Consider the following 16417-nt stretch of genomic DNA (forward strand, 5'->3'; position numbering starts at 1 on the left):
GGGACTGCCTATAGAGGCTCGGCGTTTAAGGGTTAATGTATAGAGCCAAGGAGCCCGGTGCATAATGGAGGAAGTCCTCAAGCAGGAGTCGATTTACTAAGTCCTTCAACTCCTTGCTCAATACACCACTGCAAGGCGGGAGACTTTTTGTAGCACCAGCCGTACCAAGTTTAGCCAGTCTCCTTTGGAAGAACTCGCCATCTTTGCCTCCAATGCTCAGGCATAATCTCTTTTGCTGTTGCTACGGCCTTCCTGACTGCCTAAAGGTTTCCCTTATCCCCATTTTCCAAAGGAGGTGACTTATGTTGGGTGTAATGGAAGGAGTGCATGCCAGCAGTGGATGTTCAGCTCAGTGTTGGACCAGTGCCATGGCACTGTCTTGCTTGGATTTCTTGAGCTTGAGTTCCTTCTCCTTTAATGTTATCTCATTCTCCCTTAGGGCTAGCTCATGCGGTCGCTGTTCCTGTCTCTCTTGACGTTCCCTTTCTTCCCTTTCCTGCCTCTCTTGATGCTCCCTTTCTTTCCCTTGTTGTCTCTCCTTCCTAGTGGCAGCAACCTTCTCTTGGATCCATTGGGTCAGCTTTGTCCCCTTGAGGGCCATACCTTTCCCTGCGTTGGTGGAAGTTTTATAATCCTTGGCTGACATGTTGCTAATGCTTAGAGCGGTGTCTGACCATCCCCAAAAATGCCTAAAATTTTAGGGCAGCCACACAAGCAGTTGCGTGGAAAAAATGAAATGGCACTCTGAACTGGTCTGAGTGTATGCAAAATAAGGAAGTTGGCCGGTCTAGGCTACACTTATAAAAATGGAGGGTACCTCTGAGTCGACTCTAAATGGCGGTGTACCTTGACGGGCTACACTGGAATGAAAATGTCCCTGTGATAAGGGTGATGCTGGCCCTGTTATGCAAAGTGGTTCCAACAAACTAAGTAAGTGGCACTCCACAGGATTTGCACGTGGGTGCAGATGGCACAAAAGGTGTGAATTTTATGGATTCCGAAGAATGGAGATATGACACACTACGGGATTAGCATGCAGGTGTGGGAGAGTTCCTAGGAACTAAATTTGTGGCACTCTACGTAATTTAGCTCATAGGTGCAGAATGCCACGCAGTGGTGCAAGCTTTGTATGGAAACACAAAGTGAGTTAAGGCACAAAATGCACGGCTTGTTCACAAAGAACATTAGCGGTTACAAAGACCAGTAAGGCTTAACTTGCCCAAGGATATAGTGGTGACACATGGAGCAGAGGTGTTGTTTGATAAGAACAGAATAAAAAATAATCAAATGCACATTCAGTGCAACAATAGACACCACAAAGGTGTGCTGTGTTAGTAACACACAAAGTTAAAAGGGCACATCCGTGCAAATTTTAGGTACAATAAGTACAGAAAGGTGTGTAAGGACACAAGAATTGAGTAGCACATATGTGCAATTTGTTTAAGAAGTACAAGGCAGTTAATGGTTTTGCAGAATGCAAGATTGAAATGTATATACAGTATAGGACATAAGAGCCTAGAAAATTAGTTACCTGATATGTTAGTGACATAGGGGGTAGGGTAAGCAATTAGTGTGAGAATATGAAGCTCTATACTGTATAGGGCTGCTTATTGTGGTATGATATCAATATAACGCTTAAATGTCCCTCTGATGGGCTAAATAATCCAGCAGGTTTGAAAGCAGTAGCTAACACCCTAGGTAATACAGTATTTAAGAAAACAGAAATCCTATCCTCTCTCTCTCTCTCTCTCTCTTTCTCTCTCGGAAATCTAACAATTCTAATATAATACGACAATAAACATTCCGTGAGTAGCCAACTGTATATGCCTATTCCACTAAACTGAAAGCAAAATATAAATAGCATGCATAAATGTACGTTACCTAACTCCTAGCATGGGGAAAATTTGCCTTCTTAGGCCAAAACTTGGTGGAAACTCATTTGTTGTGACAAGTTGCATTTTATCAAATGATGCTTGTCTGAACACCTTCTTCCTAACAAAGAAATGCTAACTTTGCAAGCATGCGTCCTATCTAAAGTTGTAGCACGGAAGAACAGCCTAACAATGTAGCAACAGGTAAAACACTTGGCTATGCAAAATTCTGCTATTTCCCTCGCTGAAACTGCTTAGGGCTCGAACATAAAAATCTAGCCTTGGCTTTGGAGTTACCAACCAAACGCTGGGTTAAATCAGGCTTGCCCTTTGTTTATGTGAACACGTACTTGGCTAAAATGGGCTGACTTTCTTAAATTCCGCAGTGAGACAGATTTTACTTTACAAATAAAAGCAGAGCATGCATCAATTTCAAAAAGAACATTTTAACCATTGTAAATATACATGAGATCTTCAAAATTCCTATCTCTACAATGTGCTAAAGTTTGCTAGCCAGAACGGAGCAAATTTTATGGGTGCTTATTGCTTGTGACTGGATTCTCAGCTTGTGTTTTTCGCTTTTACTTTACGTACGTGTTTTTTACATGGGGAATTTCTACGTTTGATCTTTGGCCAAGTCACCAGTGTTACTTGCCAGCCACAGCCTTGCAACAGAATGCTATGAAATGGCTGACAGTAATAAAAAAAAACTGAGAAGAATCAAAATCCTGGGAATGCTAACCTCAATATCTTCCCTTAGTCAAGTTACTGTAAGGCGTAATTATACTAAGTAGATGAGTAACTACATTTACGTAACAAATAATGACAACTGTCCGCAAATTAATTACAAGCATGGGCACACATGAATAATAAGAGATCGGTAAAGTAGGTATTTAACAGTGCTGTAAAAGATGAAATTCCTTTGTTCCGTTGCACATGAGGATTCCAGTGGAGAATGAAAGAGTGAGCTGAGATTTTGTCGTACGTCACACATGATAAAGACATCCTTCTGAAAGAGAGAGCTGTTGAATTAACTATATGAATAGCATGCACTAAGGCCCCAAATATATAGTCGACCCCTGGTATTCGCAGGGGATGCGTATCACAACCCCCGCGAATAGTTAAAATCCATGAATACTTGACACCCCTCTAAAAATGCTTATAACTGTCTATTTTGATAGTTCAGACACCAAAAATACCCTCTAAAAATGTTTATAACAGAGTATTTTAATAATTTTATCACAAAAAGTGCATTTAGTCATGAAAATATGAAAAATATCGTGAATATGTGAATTATCCACGAATAATGTGCATATACGTTTCTGTGAATCCGGAACCATGAATAAGGGGGGTGTCCACTGTATCATCGAGCTATCCTAACTCATCACAATATCATGCCCTAATGCTTAATTGCTCTAACCACTCAAGCGGGCATGTGGACCACACAGCCAGTCAAAAGACAACTTGGTATCACTTCCTAATCAGGAAATTAACTAAGCATGCAAACGGTGGGAGGCTTTGACATAGAAGAGAGGTATGGGGTCCAAGGTGGGACATATAGTGACAAAGGGAGAGAGAGGGAGACTAGGGGGAAATTTGGGAAGGGTTCTTGATTAAAAAGTAAGGAAAAGAGAATATAGTTCAAGGAAAATGGGCTGCCCAGTTCCAGTGTACATTTTAGACTTAACTTGGGTATCCAAAATTATCACTCCTTTATGAGTTGGGGTCCCAGAGTTGGTGTCAGGTGACACGAGGCAAATGGCAGCCTCAGTGAGGTAAAGCGGGAATATACATCTGGTCAAAACTGCTCCTAGTATTAGAATGGGGCAATCTCCTGGCCATGCTTCTCTCCACTGGGCCGGGTCGCCTCAGGTCAACTTTCACAAGATGGCGGACTCGTGCACAGCACCCAGTAAGCCTACAAGCACAGAGATATCGGCAGCACAGAGAGTGGGTAAATGGAGGGGTTATTGAGAGAGAGGTGTGCTGGATTGGATGCCATTGCACTCCCATTGCACTGGTCGGCCATCTTACATGAATTCAGTCACTAGGGTAAACCCAGTGGCCTGTAAGAAGCACAAGTGCAGTGTTCATATTGTGCAGAATAATAAGATAATACAGTAATATTAAGATAACACATGCAGTATAATTGGATACAGTAAGTAAAAACAAGTTTTAGTAAATTTATCATTATTTTAAAAACTGTCTTCTTCTTCTTCTGTACTATTTGAATTTTGCAAATGGATATTTCTTGCCAGATTTATTGCATATAAGGGATCATAAATCTGTATTAGGAGGCAGGAGGAAGGGCATCTGCATGAAATTGAGGGAGGGCTTCTAGGAAATGTAGGTGGAGACTGTTCTGAACACTGTTGATGATGCTTTTACTAGATATTTAATCATCACATAAAAGGGATTTTGACAAAGGAAAAATCTATTTCTGGGGGAAGACCTGTGTCACCCGGTGAAATTACCATCTAGCACACATTTCTAGGTAAATTCACTGCTAAACATACCAGAGAAAAAGCTAAATGCAATGCTGGGGTTTACCCCCAGTGCGAGCTCCATAAAATGGAGTCGTGTATATGAAAGGGTGAGTGTTGTCACTACCACAGGCCTCTGCCCTGTAGATATTCCCAATCTCAAAATCTCCCAGAGCGAGGTGCCGTAACAACGCCCACACCAGCTCCCTGACTACCAACAACTCAGCCGCCATATTGGCATTCCAGGTTAGCACCCCCCCCAAGCTTGGTATTTTACCCAGGGGAAAAGAAGGAATAGTGGTGGGTCACCGGGTGACACAGGTCTTCCCCAGAAATAGATTTTTCCTTTGTCAAAATCCCTTTTCTGGGCTTTGACCTGTGTCACCCGGTGAAATTATAACAGAGAATTAAACATACCAGCTTGGTGAAGGTCTTGGAAAACTACTGTGATGGAAAGAAATAAAACAATTAGTAAAAGTGAGTTTTAATTACCCAAATCGAAAATCTCTATAATAACATGAGAATAACAAGATGGGGGAACCATGCCCCAAAGTAAACATGATATACAGAACATCAGAACACGATTATAATTGACTTAAATGCTAACAAATAGGAAAAATAGACAATATGCAACATGGTCAGGAGTCAGGCTGTGAGGCATGCCTGACCCAGAGAAGACGGTAAGGAGTAAACGAGGCAGGTAGGCGAGAGAGAGTGACAGAACAGTTAGGAATGCATAGTGAGATCAGTCAGAGGAAGGAACAATGCTTCTTGCCGCCACTGGAAAATTTTAGAGCCTCTAGGGATTTGAGGTAGTGGCGTTTGAACACCAAGGTGATTTCCAACCCCGTATATTTTTGAGATCGTCAAAATTCATATGATGGAAATAATTAGTGGAGGTGGCCACCGCCCTGATATCATGGACCTTAGGAACTGAATCTGGGTTAGCTTGTTTAATAAAGTACAAGATTTGTTGTCTGATGGCCTTCAGAGAAATAGTTCCTCCACTTTCTCTCACAAAAAGAGGGCCTGAAGTTATATTAGAGGTTCTGTCTAAATAAGCCTTTAAGGTAGAGACTGGGCACAATGACAGGTCTTGTGGAAGGGGGACAACCTTCCATGGGGACCACCTATCTCGCGGATCTTCATTTTTAGTGAGAAACTTGAGATCTGGGGCTAACAGAACTTCTCCTGATGGGAGGAAATCATCATGGTTCGGTTCTTTAGATAGAGCTGACAGTTCAGAAATTCTAGCACCTGAAGCTAAACTAATTAAGAATAAGGTCTTCCTTAACAGACTTAAGAATGAACAATTCTGATTATCAGTATCTGATGCTAATTTAAGAACGTCATTTAAGAACCAGGAAACCGTGTGTGGACGGGTTGCTGGTCTCAAACGAGCGCATGCTCTAGGAATTGATGAAAAATAAGAATCAGTTAAGTTAATATTAAAGCCATGTAAAAATATCTTTCTTGAAGCTGATTTGGCTGTAGTAATGGTACTAGAGGCAAGACCTTTTTCGAACAATGACCTGAAGAACGAGATTGCAAGGTTCATGGTCATTTCTGTAGCTTCAGATTCTTTCAGGAACAGAGCTAATTTCTTGACTGCTGAGTCATATTGTCTGAGGGTAGATTCCCTTTTGTCTGATTCTAAGAACATTGTATTAATGGGATCAATATTAGCATCTTTCTGAGCTGCAAATTTCATGAAATCCACAAAGCTAGGGCATCTTGGACTCTTGAGGAAGCTGACAGTCCGTGTTTGTACTATTTGTGTCAGTTTTGGTTTGGGGATCTGTATGCACCGGAGCTTCAGTTCTAGAAGAAGAGGAAACCAGTTGCTCTTCAGCCAGTTGGGCGCTACCAGAGCCACCCGACCTTTGAATGTCCTGAGCTTGTGTAAGACTTTCATCAACAAGTTTACTGGAGGAAACAGGTAGATCCTCTGCCACTTTTTCCAATCTATTGACATCGCATCTGTGGGGTGAGCCAGAGGGTCCAGGTTGGGGGCCACATAACAAGGAAGTTTGTGGTTGCTTTCTGTGGCAAACAGATCTACCTGGAGACCTGGGACCTGACTGCAAATCCACTCGAATGATGTTTTGTCCAGGGACCATTCCGACTCCAGCGGAGTTGTTCTGGACAGAGAGTCTGCAATGACATTCCGAACTCCCGCGAGATGGGTAGCTGACATATGCCACTGGTGCTTGTTTGCTAGGGAGAATATTGCTATCATTACTTGGTTGATCCGGCTTGACTTGGAACCTCCCCCGTTTATGCAATGCACCACTACCGCACTGTCCAAGACCAGCCTTATATGGATTAGTCTGGTTGGACGCAGTTTCTTTAAGGTTAGAAAGACTGCCATTGCTTCAATAACGTTGATATGGAACTGGCGGAACATAGTGGACCATGTTCCCTGCACTTTTTTGTGTTGAGAGTATCCTCCCCACCCGCTCAGAGAAGCATCCGTGTGAATCACTAATGCCGGAGGGGGGAACTGGAGCGGTACTGACTTTGATAAGCACTTGACTGTTGTCCAGGGCCAGAGTCTCTTCCTCAGTACTTGCGGAATTAGGGACACCTTGTCTCTGAATCTGATGTTGGCACGTCTCCGCCATACTCTGTTTATGTCTTTCAGTTTGGCTTTCACGAGTAGATCCGTTAGTGAAGCAAACTGAAGGGAACCTAAGACCCTTTCTTTGGTACGCATCTTTAGCTTTCTGTTCATGAGGAATTGCCTGGTTGCTTTGGCTATTTCTTTCTGCACAGAACTAAAATTATTAATAAGCAGGTCTGGCATGTCAATTCCAGAAGGAAAACAAGAATTGAAATCAAGAGGTTTAATGGACCCTGCTAGAAATAAATCATATAGAGATGCTGTAGGAAAAGTATTACCCAAGAAAAATGTTAAAATACATGAAAAGCAAATGATAAAGAAACGACAAGGTCAACAGACATAGAAATTAACATAAAGTCTCTTAGAGAATCTAGTAACACAGTACTAATAAGCAACCTTTATGAAATACTAATGAAAGATGAAGAATTGCAATCAATAGACTCTGAAGAGGAAGAAAATCATGCTGAAGAAACAAGAAGAAAACGAGGTAGAGAAATAATTTCTCCCAAAAACTCAGGTTAACACCAATGACACCAAGAAGAAAAAATGCCCAAACTCAACAGGAAAACATCCACTAATTTAGATAACATTGATGAAATAAGTCCTTCACCAGTGTTTCCAAGTAAATTTCAAGACAAAATTCAATCAATCCAAGGAAGGCAAAATGATAATTGTGAGTGTCAACAGTGTAGCCAAGAAGGTATAACACCACAAACTGAACCTCATCATGAACGATGTGGATGCCATAAGTGCTTTTGCAATATTGCAAAGAAACAAAACCGCAAATAAGGAAAAATTGACAAACGTAATAAGGAATTTCTTAACTAGAAAAGATAATACCTCAAGTCAGCTAGAATCACATACCAAAGATTGTATGTGTATTGGACACTTGCTATATTATCGTGAGAGTAAAATAGCAGTATTAGACAATTTCTTAACCAGACAAGAAGAAATTAAATTATCTATTGATTCAGAAGTTTACAGAAATGTCAAAAACAAAAAGAAAATTAAATCTAATTAAGAGAATAGTTACCCATTGTTTAAAAATTATTGAAAAAATTAATAATCAACTATACAAAATCATTTAACTTTCATCCTATTCAATTATACTATTATTCAGTGGAACATAAACGGTTTGAAAACAAGATTGCACTTGGGTGAAATACAAAGACTCCTAAAACAACATGAACCAATGTGCATATGTTTACAACATGTTAATGATCCAGTTCCATCAATATGTAATTACTTTCTAGCCTCCTCCGTTTCAGGAGAAGGCAAGTTAGGAACAGCAATATATGTTCATAATCGCGTAACGTATGATAAAATTACAGTTAATAGTAATTCATTTCAAATTTCTTCAATTAATACTGCATCTAACAAACAAATCTAGCTTTTTAGTCTGCAATCTTTATAATCAACCTAATGAAAATTATGATATGGCTGACCTCCCCTTCCGGGTCCCAGGCGGAGCCTCAATCACGTCAGGTAGTTCCCCCTCCTCCTTCCTTGGATACACTTCAGTTCTTTGAACAGTTCCTGGAAAGAATCGACACGAGGTTTGAGAAGATCGACGCGAGGGTAGACAGTAAGCTGTCTGGTCTTGCTTCTTCTCTTCACTCCCTTTCAAGAAGGTGGAATCTCAACAACGTTCTAGGCATTCTGTTCCTGACCCTTCCACTCTCCCCCCTTTGATCTAGGAATCCTTGGCGTCTCACCCTTTATGCTCCCGAGTACGAAGGTACTCTTACCATAGAGGGTTTAGGCACGAGGAGAGTGGAAGAGTTAGAGTTCTATCCTCCGGACCTGACATCTCCCTACACTGGTTTTGCCAGGCTGAAGGGAGAGGTTTGGGAACAGGTCTGATAAAGTCCCTAAGGAGACGGTCATCTATCCTAGGGACCAAGCCCAGTCGTCTTTGATGAGGACCCTTACACGGAGTGGCAAGCGGAGAACACTAAGCTCACACCAGCTAAGGGAGTGTTCACTATGTTCACTCTCAGTGATGTTCTCCTTCTCCCTTGCGCTCGAAAGTGGCCTCCTGACTAGCCAGGCTTGCTTCAAGGTAAACCCCTTCCTCATCTCCGTGAGACGGACCCTACATCGCTCGTCTTCCCGGAGGCACTGACTTCTGGAAGGAGCCCCCAATACGTTCTGGTGACTCGGCTTGACCCAGACTGCGCCTCTGATCTGTTCAGTGAGCAGCTCCCTAAGATCCCGGAGTCGCTCTTGAAAACAGAGGCTGATACTAAGGAAAGGCTCGCCAGGTCTTTGAACTCTTTGGTTTTAGCGGAAGCAACTTCTTTGGTTTACAGAGAAGATCCATTGTTCCAGGTCTTGACGAAATCTCTCTTGGCGAGTTTTCAACAAGATCTGTTTGACTTTATGACTGCCCGACTGGCCTGCCGGAAGCACATCTTTTCAGCAGCCACAGTTCGGCATGAACCTAATAAGCTTCTTAAGAGTTCGATCTGGGGTGCTAATCTTTTCCCACAAGAAGAAGTTGATGCAGTCTTATCTGAGGCGGCTAGGGTCAATCAAAGCCTCCGTTCCCGTTGGGGCCTGCCCTATAAAAAAGGAAACAGTCTGATCTTGCCAGCCTCCCACCAAGTCCAGTAAGAAATTTAAACACTTCAAACGTCTTCCAGCTCAGTCCTTGGTCCAGGTTCCTTTACAAAGTCAACCTTCGACCTCTTCCTCCCATCCTCCACCTCAGTATGTCCTGGTAAACCCGGCACATCAGTCTTTGGCTGCTCCTTCCTATGTCTCCTCCCCAGCTTTCAATCCTGCATATGAAAGTCAGGGGAAATTTCATGCCCAGACAATCAACCAGAGGCAATAAGCCCGTGGCTTCGCTCGGGAAGAGGAGCCAGCTCTCCTCTCCCAGGAACAGGGGAGGTAGAGGCTCCAGAGGGGGAAGCAATCACAGGACCGATGACATACATCCTGTGGGGGCGGGAGGCTGTATCATTTTCGAGCTCGGTGGACCTTCTGTCCCTGGGCTCAGAGTATAGTTTCCAAGGGCCTAGGCTGGAGTTGGATCGACAATCCCCCTCCACCAGTCAAGTTTTATCAGGCTACGACCAAGGATCTCGAGGACTTTGTGGAGGATCTCCTACAGAAACAGGCTATAAGGAAAGTGAGGTCTCTGAAGTTCCAAGGCAGGCTCTTCAGTGTTCCAAAGAAAGGTTCCAACAAAACGGAGTAATTCTGGACTTGTCCCGTCTGAATTCCTACATTCGTTCACGACAAGTTTCGGATGCTTACTGTCTCCCAAGTTCGGACCCTACTGCCCCATGGAGCCGTAACCACCTCTCTAGATCTTTCCGACGCCTATTATCACGTCCCGGTTGCGAAAGGTTCTCCCCCTTTCTGGGGTTCAGGCTCGGAAGGCAGGCATATTCCTTCAAGGTGATGCCTTTCGGCCTCAACATAGCCCCAAGGATTTTTACCAAGTTGGCAGACTGCGGTCGTTACAGCAACTCCGATCTCAAGGGATTACGCTGGCGGCGTATCTCGACGACTGGATCATCTGGGCATCCAGCGTCGAGGAATGCCGAGAGTTACATCCGTGGTGGTCGACTTTCTAGAATCCTTGGGCTTTCGTGTAAACAGGAGAAGTCCCGCCTGGTTCCCAGCAGTTGTTTTCAATGGCTAGGAATCAGTGGGATCTAATTCTCACAAGCTCTCTCTTCCTCCTCCCAAGAGGAAGGAGATAGCCAGAAACAACCAGACAGTTTCTCAAATCCAAAGGGCCTCTCGGCGGACCCAAGAACAGTCTTGGGCTCCCTTCAGTTAAGCTTCGGTGACAGACCTGTTGCTGAAAGTGAAACTGAAGGATATCAACAGAGTGTGGCGGAGTCGGGCAAATATCAGTCTCAGGGACAAGGTGTCTCTGATTCCCACATCTTGAAGAAGCGACTCCGTCCTTGGTCGCCTGTCAAGAGCCTGTCCAAGTCAGTCCCCCTTCAATTTCCTCCTCCGGCGTTGGTTATCCACACAGACGCCCCTTAAAAAGCGGGTGGGGAGGATATTCTCAACACCAAGAAGTACAGGGGACTTGGTCCTCATGTTCCATGAGTTCCATATAAATGTTCTGGAGGCCATGGCGGTCTTCCTTACCTTGAAGAAGCTCCTTCCCCAAGAAGATTCACATAAGGCTGGTTCTGGACAGTGCCACGGTAGTCCACTGCATAAACAGGAGAGGTTCAAAATCGAGCAGGATCAACCAGGTAATGATTGCACTTTTCTCCTTGGCCTGCAAGAACAAGTGGCACCTATCTGCCACCCATCTTGCAGGGTCCGGAACGTCGTAGCAGATTCTCTCTCCAGGACAACTCCCCTCGAGTCGGTGGTCCCTGGACAGGGGTTCGTTCAATTGGATCTGCCAACTAGTTCGGGTCTGGAGGTAGATTTGTTGTTACGCAACCAAGCTCAACAACAAGCTCCCTCATTACGTGCTCCCAACCTGGACCCTCAAGCTCTTTTCACGGACGCAATGTCATTGGATTGGAACAGGTGGAAGGTGATCTATCTGTTCCTCCAGTGAACTTGTTGTTGAAAGTCCTCCACAAACTGAGGACGTTCAAGGGTCAAGTAGCTCTAGTGGCTCCCTACTGGCCAAAGAGCAGCTGGTTTCCTCTTCTACTAGAACTGAAACTTCATACATCCGAATCCCCAGTCCGGAACTAACACAAGTAGTACAAACTCAGACTGTGTCAGCTTCCTCAAAAATCCAAAATGCCCTGGCTTTGTGGACTTTATGAAGTTTGCTGGCTCAAAGGGGATGCTAACGTTGATCCTGTCAATACCATGTTCTTAGAATCAGATAAGCGGGCCTCACTCTCTTCGTCAGTACGACTCAGCAATTAAGAAACTAGCACTCTTTTAAGAGAATCTGAGGCTACAGTAATGACCATTAATTTAGCAATCTCCTTTTTTAGATCACTGTTTGAGAAGGGTTTAGCCGCTAGTACTGTTACTACAGTCAAGTCGGCTCTCGTAAAGTGTTCTTGTATGGTTTCAAAATTGACCTCACAGACCCTTACTTTTCTTCCATCCCTAAAGCATGTGCACGTCTGAGGCCAGTAATCCGTCCACATACGGTTTCCTGGTTTCTAAATGACGTGTTGAAGTTAACCTCAGATATCGATAATCAATCCTGCCCCTACCTTTTCCATGTTGAGGAAAACGTTGTTTTTAGTTAGCCTGGCTTCAGGTGCTAGAATTTCGGAGCTGTCTGCACTCTCTAGAACCCAACCACGTCGACTTCCTTCCATCAGGAGGTTTTGCTGATTCCTCACCCTACCTTCCTGGCCAAAAATGAAGATCCATGGCATAGGTGGTCGCCTTGGAAAATTCTTCCTCTGCCTCTAGACCTGTCCCTGTGTCCAGTTCATACTTTGAGGGCTTATTTAGACAGGTCCTCTCATCTCTTCTGGGCCTCTCTTTATCAGGGAAGGAGGGGGTAATCTCTCTATGTCTGCTATTAGACAACAGATCCTTTACTTTATCAAGCAGGCTAACCCTGACTCAGTCCCAAAAGTTCATGATATCAGAGCTGTGGCCACCTCCATTAATTACTTTCATTACATGAATTTCCACGGATCTTACCAGGTACACCGGTTGGAAGTCACCTGGTTTTCAAACGTCACTATTTGAAATCCTTAGAAGCTCTTAAATTCTCAGCAGTCGCGGCAGGGAACGTTGTCCCTCCCTCTGGTTCCCTTTCTGATTCCTAGTCATTTCCTCCTCCACTGCCTCAGTTATCCCCCCCTTTACGGTCATTTCAGTCAGGCTTGCCTTGACTTCTCACCTGGCTGTGTTATCCATGTATTTGTCTAAATGACACATTTAAGTTATAAGGTTTTCAATATTGTATAGTTCTTTTGTTTATGTACTTTTTCACATTGTCATGTTAATTTTAAGCTAACATCAGTTTCTTTTGTACATTATTGTTATTGTTACTAGTGATTGAAAAGTTTCTTTTTGGACCTTCGGTCTTTTGTTCCCCTTAGAATTTTTATCTTTTTAGTTTAAGAATTATGTTTATTTCTCTGTTAAATTTTCATCGGCTGACACGGGACCCGATCCAGTATGCAGCAGGCCGGCTGCACCTTACACCCTCAGTGCCCTTGGGGACCCCAACAGCTCACACTGATCTTCGGTTTTGATGTGTGTCATGGGTTCTTGAATGCTTTAGGAAGAATTTTAGCCTTTTTAATTTTTTTTTTTTTTTTTTTTACCCCCAAGTAGCTAGTCACCCTCTGCAGTCATACCATGTTGACTAAACTATATTTTCCACATAGATCGTAAGATTTTTAATATATAAATGGTACTTTTTGCTGTGTGAGTATGACATAGGATAGCCAGGTTATCAGTACAATATATATCAGCCATTGCTTGAAAATGCCATTTTCAGTTTTCTTGTTTAAAAGGCATTGTTTTAAACAGAATTTGATTCTAGTGTTTCATCATGAAATATTCCATTCAAGTATAAGAAGTTTGAATAGTGATCAAAAAGTCTAATTTTCACTTTAAATACTTTATTATGTATTTTCTTGTTGGAATTGGCAGAATCTAGAACAACTTCCAGTCCTTACACAGTTTCCCAGTGTATCCTAGTATTTTATGTGTCTATTAAAGTGAATATATACTTCAGTCTTTTATGCTTAATATTACTGACCTTTTAAGGTTGTGTTGTTGGGATACATTTGTAATAGAAATGGCATCAGTTTGAATTATTCTTCTTTAAAACACAGGTTAGTGTGTGTGAACTTACGACATTCCATGGAAATTCCACATCTGTAGATTGTGATTCCGACAACTTAGTAGATCCTCAAGCACTTGTGAATACACTAATAACAGCTTCTTCTGCCTTTCCTGCAAATGTATGGACAATTTTTTGCATGGACAAACTTGGGCGCAAATTTTTCTTAGGTAAGATATTGATCTGGTTGCTTGTACAGTATTTAGTAGATGTGGAGAATTTTATTTAGAAATGTTATGTACAAATGTCTGGATAGTTGTGGGCTGACTTCTTGAAAACTTAAGCATACATTTTTCTTCAGTAAGGCATTGCTTTCATTCCTTATCACTTCATGATCATCATTATTCCAATACTATATGACATAAAAGGCCTCTGTGAAATTCTGCCACTCATGTCTTGCCTGTGCTTTATCTTCCACAAATTTCCTCTTATCTGCATCCATTAGGTCTGAGTTATCCAGTTCTTTTGGTGTTCACAGGAGCCCAGCTGACACTGTCACATACTATTACTCTGAACTGGAATTGGAATATAAAAATTTAGGAAGGCCAAGCGCTAGGACCTATGGGGTCATTCAGCGCTGAAAGGGAAATTTGAGAGCAAAAAGGTTTTTAAGGTGTAACAGGAGGAAAACTTTTAGTTGTACTATGAAACAATTGATAGGAGAGGGTGGAAAGTAAGATGAAAAAGAGATTATGAAGGGGAGTACAGTTTAAGGAAACTGTTCTCCTGAAGGGTTGTGCAAATGACATGTCCAAGGTGTCTTCAGCTTTCTTTCATCATTACCCCAGTCAACTATCGTACTTAAGCAGTTTCCCTCTTGGTATCATTGCTCGCTCTGTCTTGCCATCTGACTCCTAATATTCCTCTGATTTATTTTTAGAGTGAAAAAAACCTTTTAGATATAGTGTCATTGTTATACCATGGTTTATGTATGTATAGGAAGATAGATCATACAAGACATTAATTTCATATTCATTATCTATCAATTTGGTTTTCAATTTTATTCACCCTGCCCTTTGTGTGATTTCCTAATTTTTATTGTCTTTCACCAAGTTCCAACTCAAGAGAACTAATATTGGTTCCCATTATTCCATTAAAAGATTCAACCTCATTTATCCTTTTTCCATCTACGTAATGTTATTTCAGCCCTTTTTTTTTGCATACTCTGTTGTCATTAATTCTGTCTTTTAGATTTATTTTTAGGGCTAAAAAGTAAATTTTCCTTTTACTCCATGAAAATTATAAAAAAATAATGAAAAAACCATTGGGTCATGGTTTTCAGTAACAAAATTCCTAATCACGAGATTTAAAATTGTCAAAGTTGACCGCAGTTGCAAACACATTGTATAGCCTAATTCAATATTTCCACCTTGAAGGATGCATCGGCTAGCAGAATTTAACAATTATGCCAAACTGCAGACAAATTGAAAGGAACAAAAACTTTCAGCAGGGGCTTTCCTCAGAATAATTGCAACATTTCATCAATACAGCACTAAAAAACAGGTTTTGAAGTAGGAAAAACCTATTTTTGGTGGCCGTTGTGAGTCCCCAAAGGATTTGCTCTTTTGGGTCCTTTCAGTCTCCATGTTAGACCAATTAATATAAAAGAATTCTCTTTTAGTCAGTTAGGCCCAGTATACAGTAAGTGCCGTTGACACTTGATGGAGTATAGGACTCAAAGATAAGAGGGGCTCTTTTCTCTTAACTATAGCGATTACCTAGGCTAAATCCTATGTCATCCTACGAGGAGTGACTTATGACACGTATACATAAGCTGCCATCTTTGACGACACGTAACTGGAAAGACCGAGAAACCATTACTCTCTTGGTCCTCCTCGATGTGGAACCATCTTGGCATGGTGAGGGGGCTCTTGAACCCCAGGAATCTGTTCCCAGGTTTAAGTTTAAGAGTCTCATATATGATTATATATTTGTTTGTATTAAATATTGTGGAATTTTCCACTTTTGCTTAAATTTATTGGACCTGTTAAATAGGAAAAGATATAGCTGGGATTGGGTTTATATCCGAAGCTAAATAGTGAGAATTGTGGTAGGACCATCAACTGCCCGATAATGTTTGGACCTAAGAGTTATCAGATTGATAGCTCAAAGGCGGAACTATTCTTTAGGGCTGGACCACGAATTCCAGTGGAGTCTGGTTCTGAGGATAAGACTTGGCATTCTGTTTGGTTTGCCCATAACATGATTAGGGTGGGGATGATTATATTCATGTAATATTCTCAGCCCTAGCAAGTGGGTTTGGCATACACTTGGGCCACTCTAATCATGTTGTGCCATCCCTCTAGGGTTAGGGTAGGGACATAGGCATTTTGGAGTCGGTTCTTACGTGTGCCATTGGTGGAAGAATAAACTCCATGAAAGGCTGATATCTTTATAAGGTTTCAGGTTATTTTTTTTTATTTTATATTTTTTTATATATTTTTTTGTTTCCAATCTTTATGAATGGTGACCATAAGGATTTAAGTACCCCTGGTCCCTTTGATGGTACAGTCTCGGCACAGTTGACGACTGCTGGAACCTCCTCTGACAACCTTTGTTTGGAAAAATCCAAGAAGCAGACTAGTGTAATTACACAGAACCCTATGCTCCAGTGCAGAAAAAACCAAAAAGAAGTAAGTATTGTCTTGACCCAACCTTGACTCGCTTTGACTCT

General features: G+C 42.1%; 1 protein-coding gene across 1 annotated transcript in view; it reads left to right on the top strand.

Moving 5' to 3' along the window:
• The window catches only part of LOC136837264 (synaptic vesicle glycoprotein 2B-like), a 406633-nt gene that overhangs the window by 290808 nt on the left and 99408 nt on the right, over positions 1-16417 (top strand). The window contains 1 exon segment of the mRNA XM_067102003.1: positions 13697-13913. Within this exon segment, the coding sequence (XP_066958104.1) occupies positions 13697-13913 (217 nt within the window).

This window comes from Macrobrachium rosenbergii, chromosome 58 (assembly GCF_040412425.1).
Source record: "Macrobrachium rosenbergii isolate ZJJX-2024 chromosome 58, ASM4041242v1, whole genome shotgun sequence".
NCBI lineage: Eukaryota > Metazoa > Arthropoda > Malacostraca > Decapoda > Palaemonidae > Macrobrachium > Macrobrachium rosenbergii.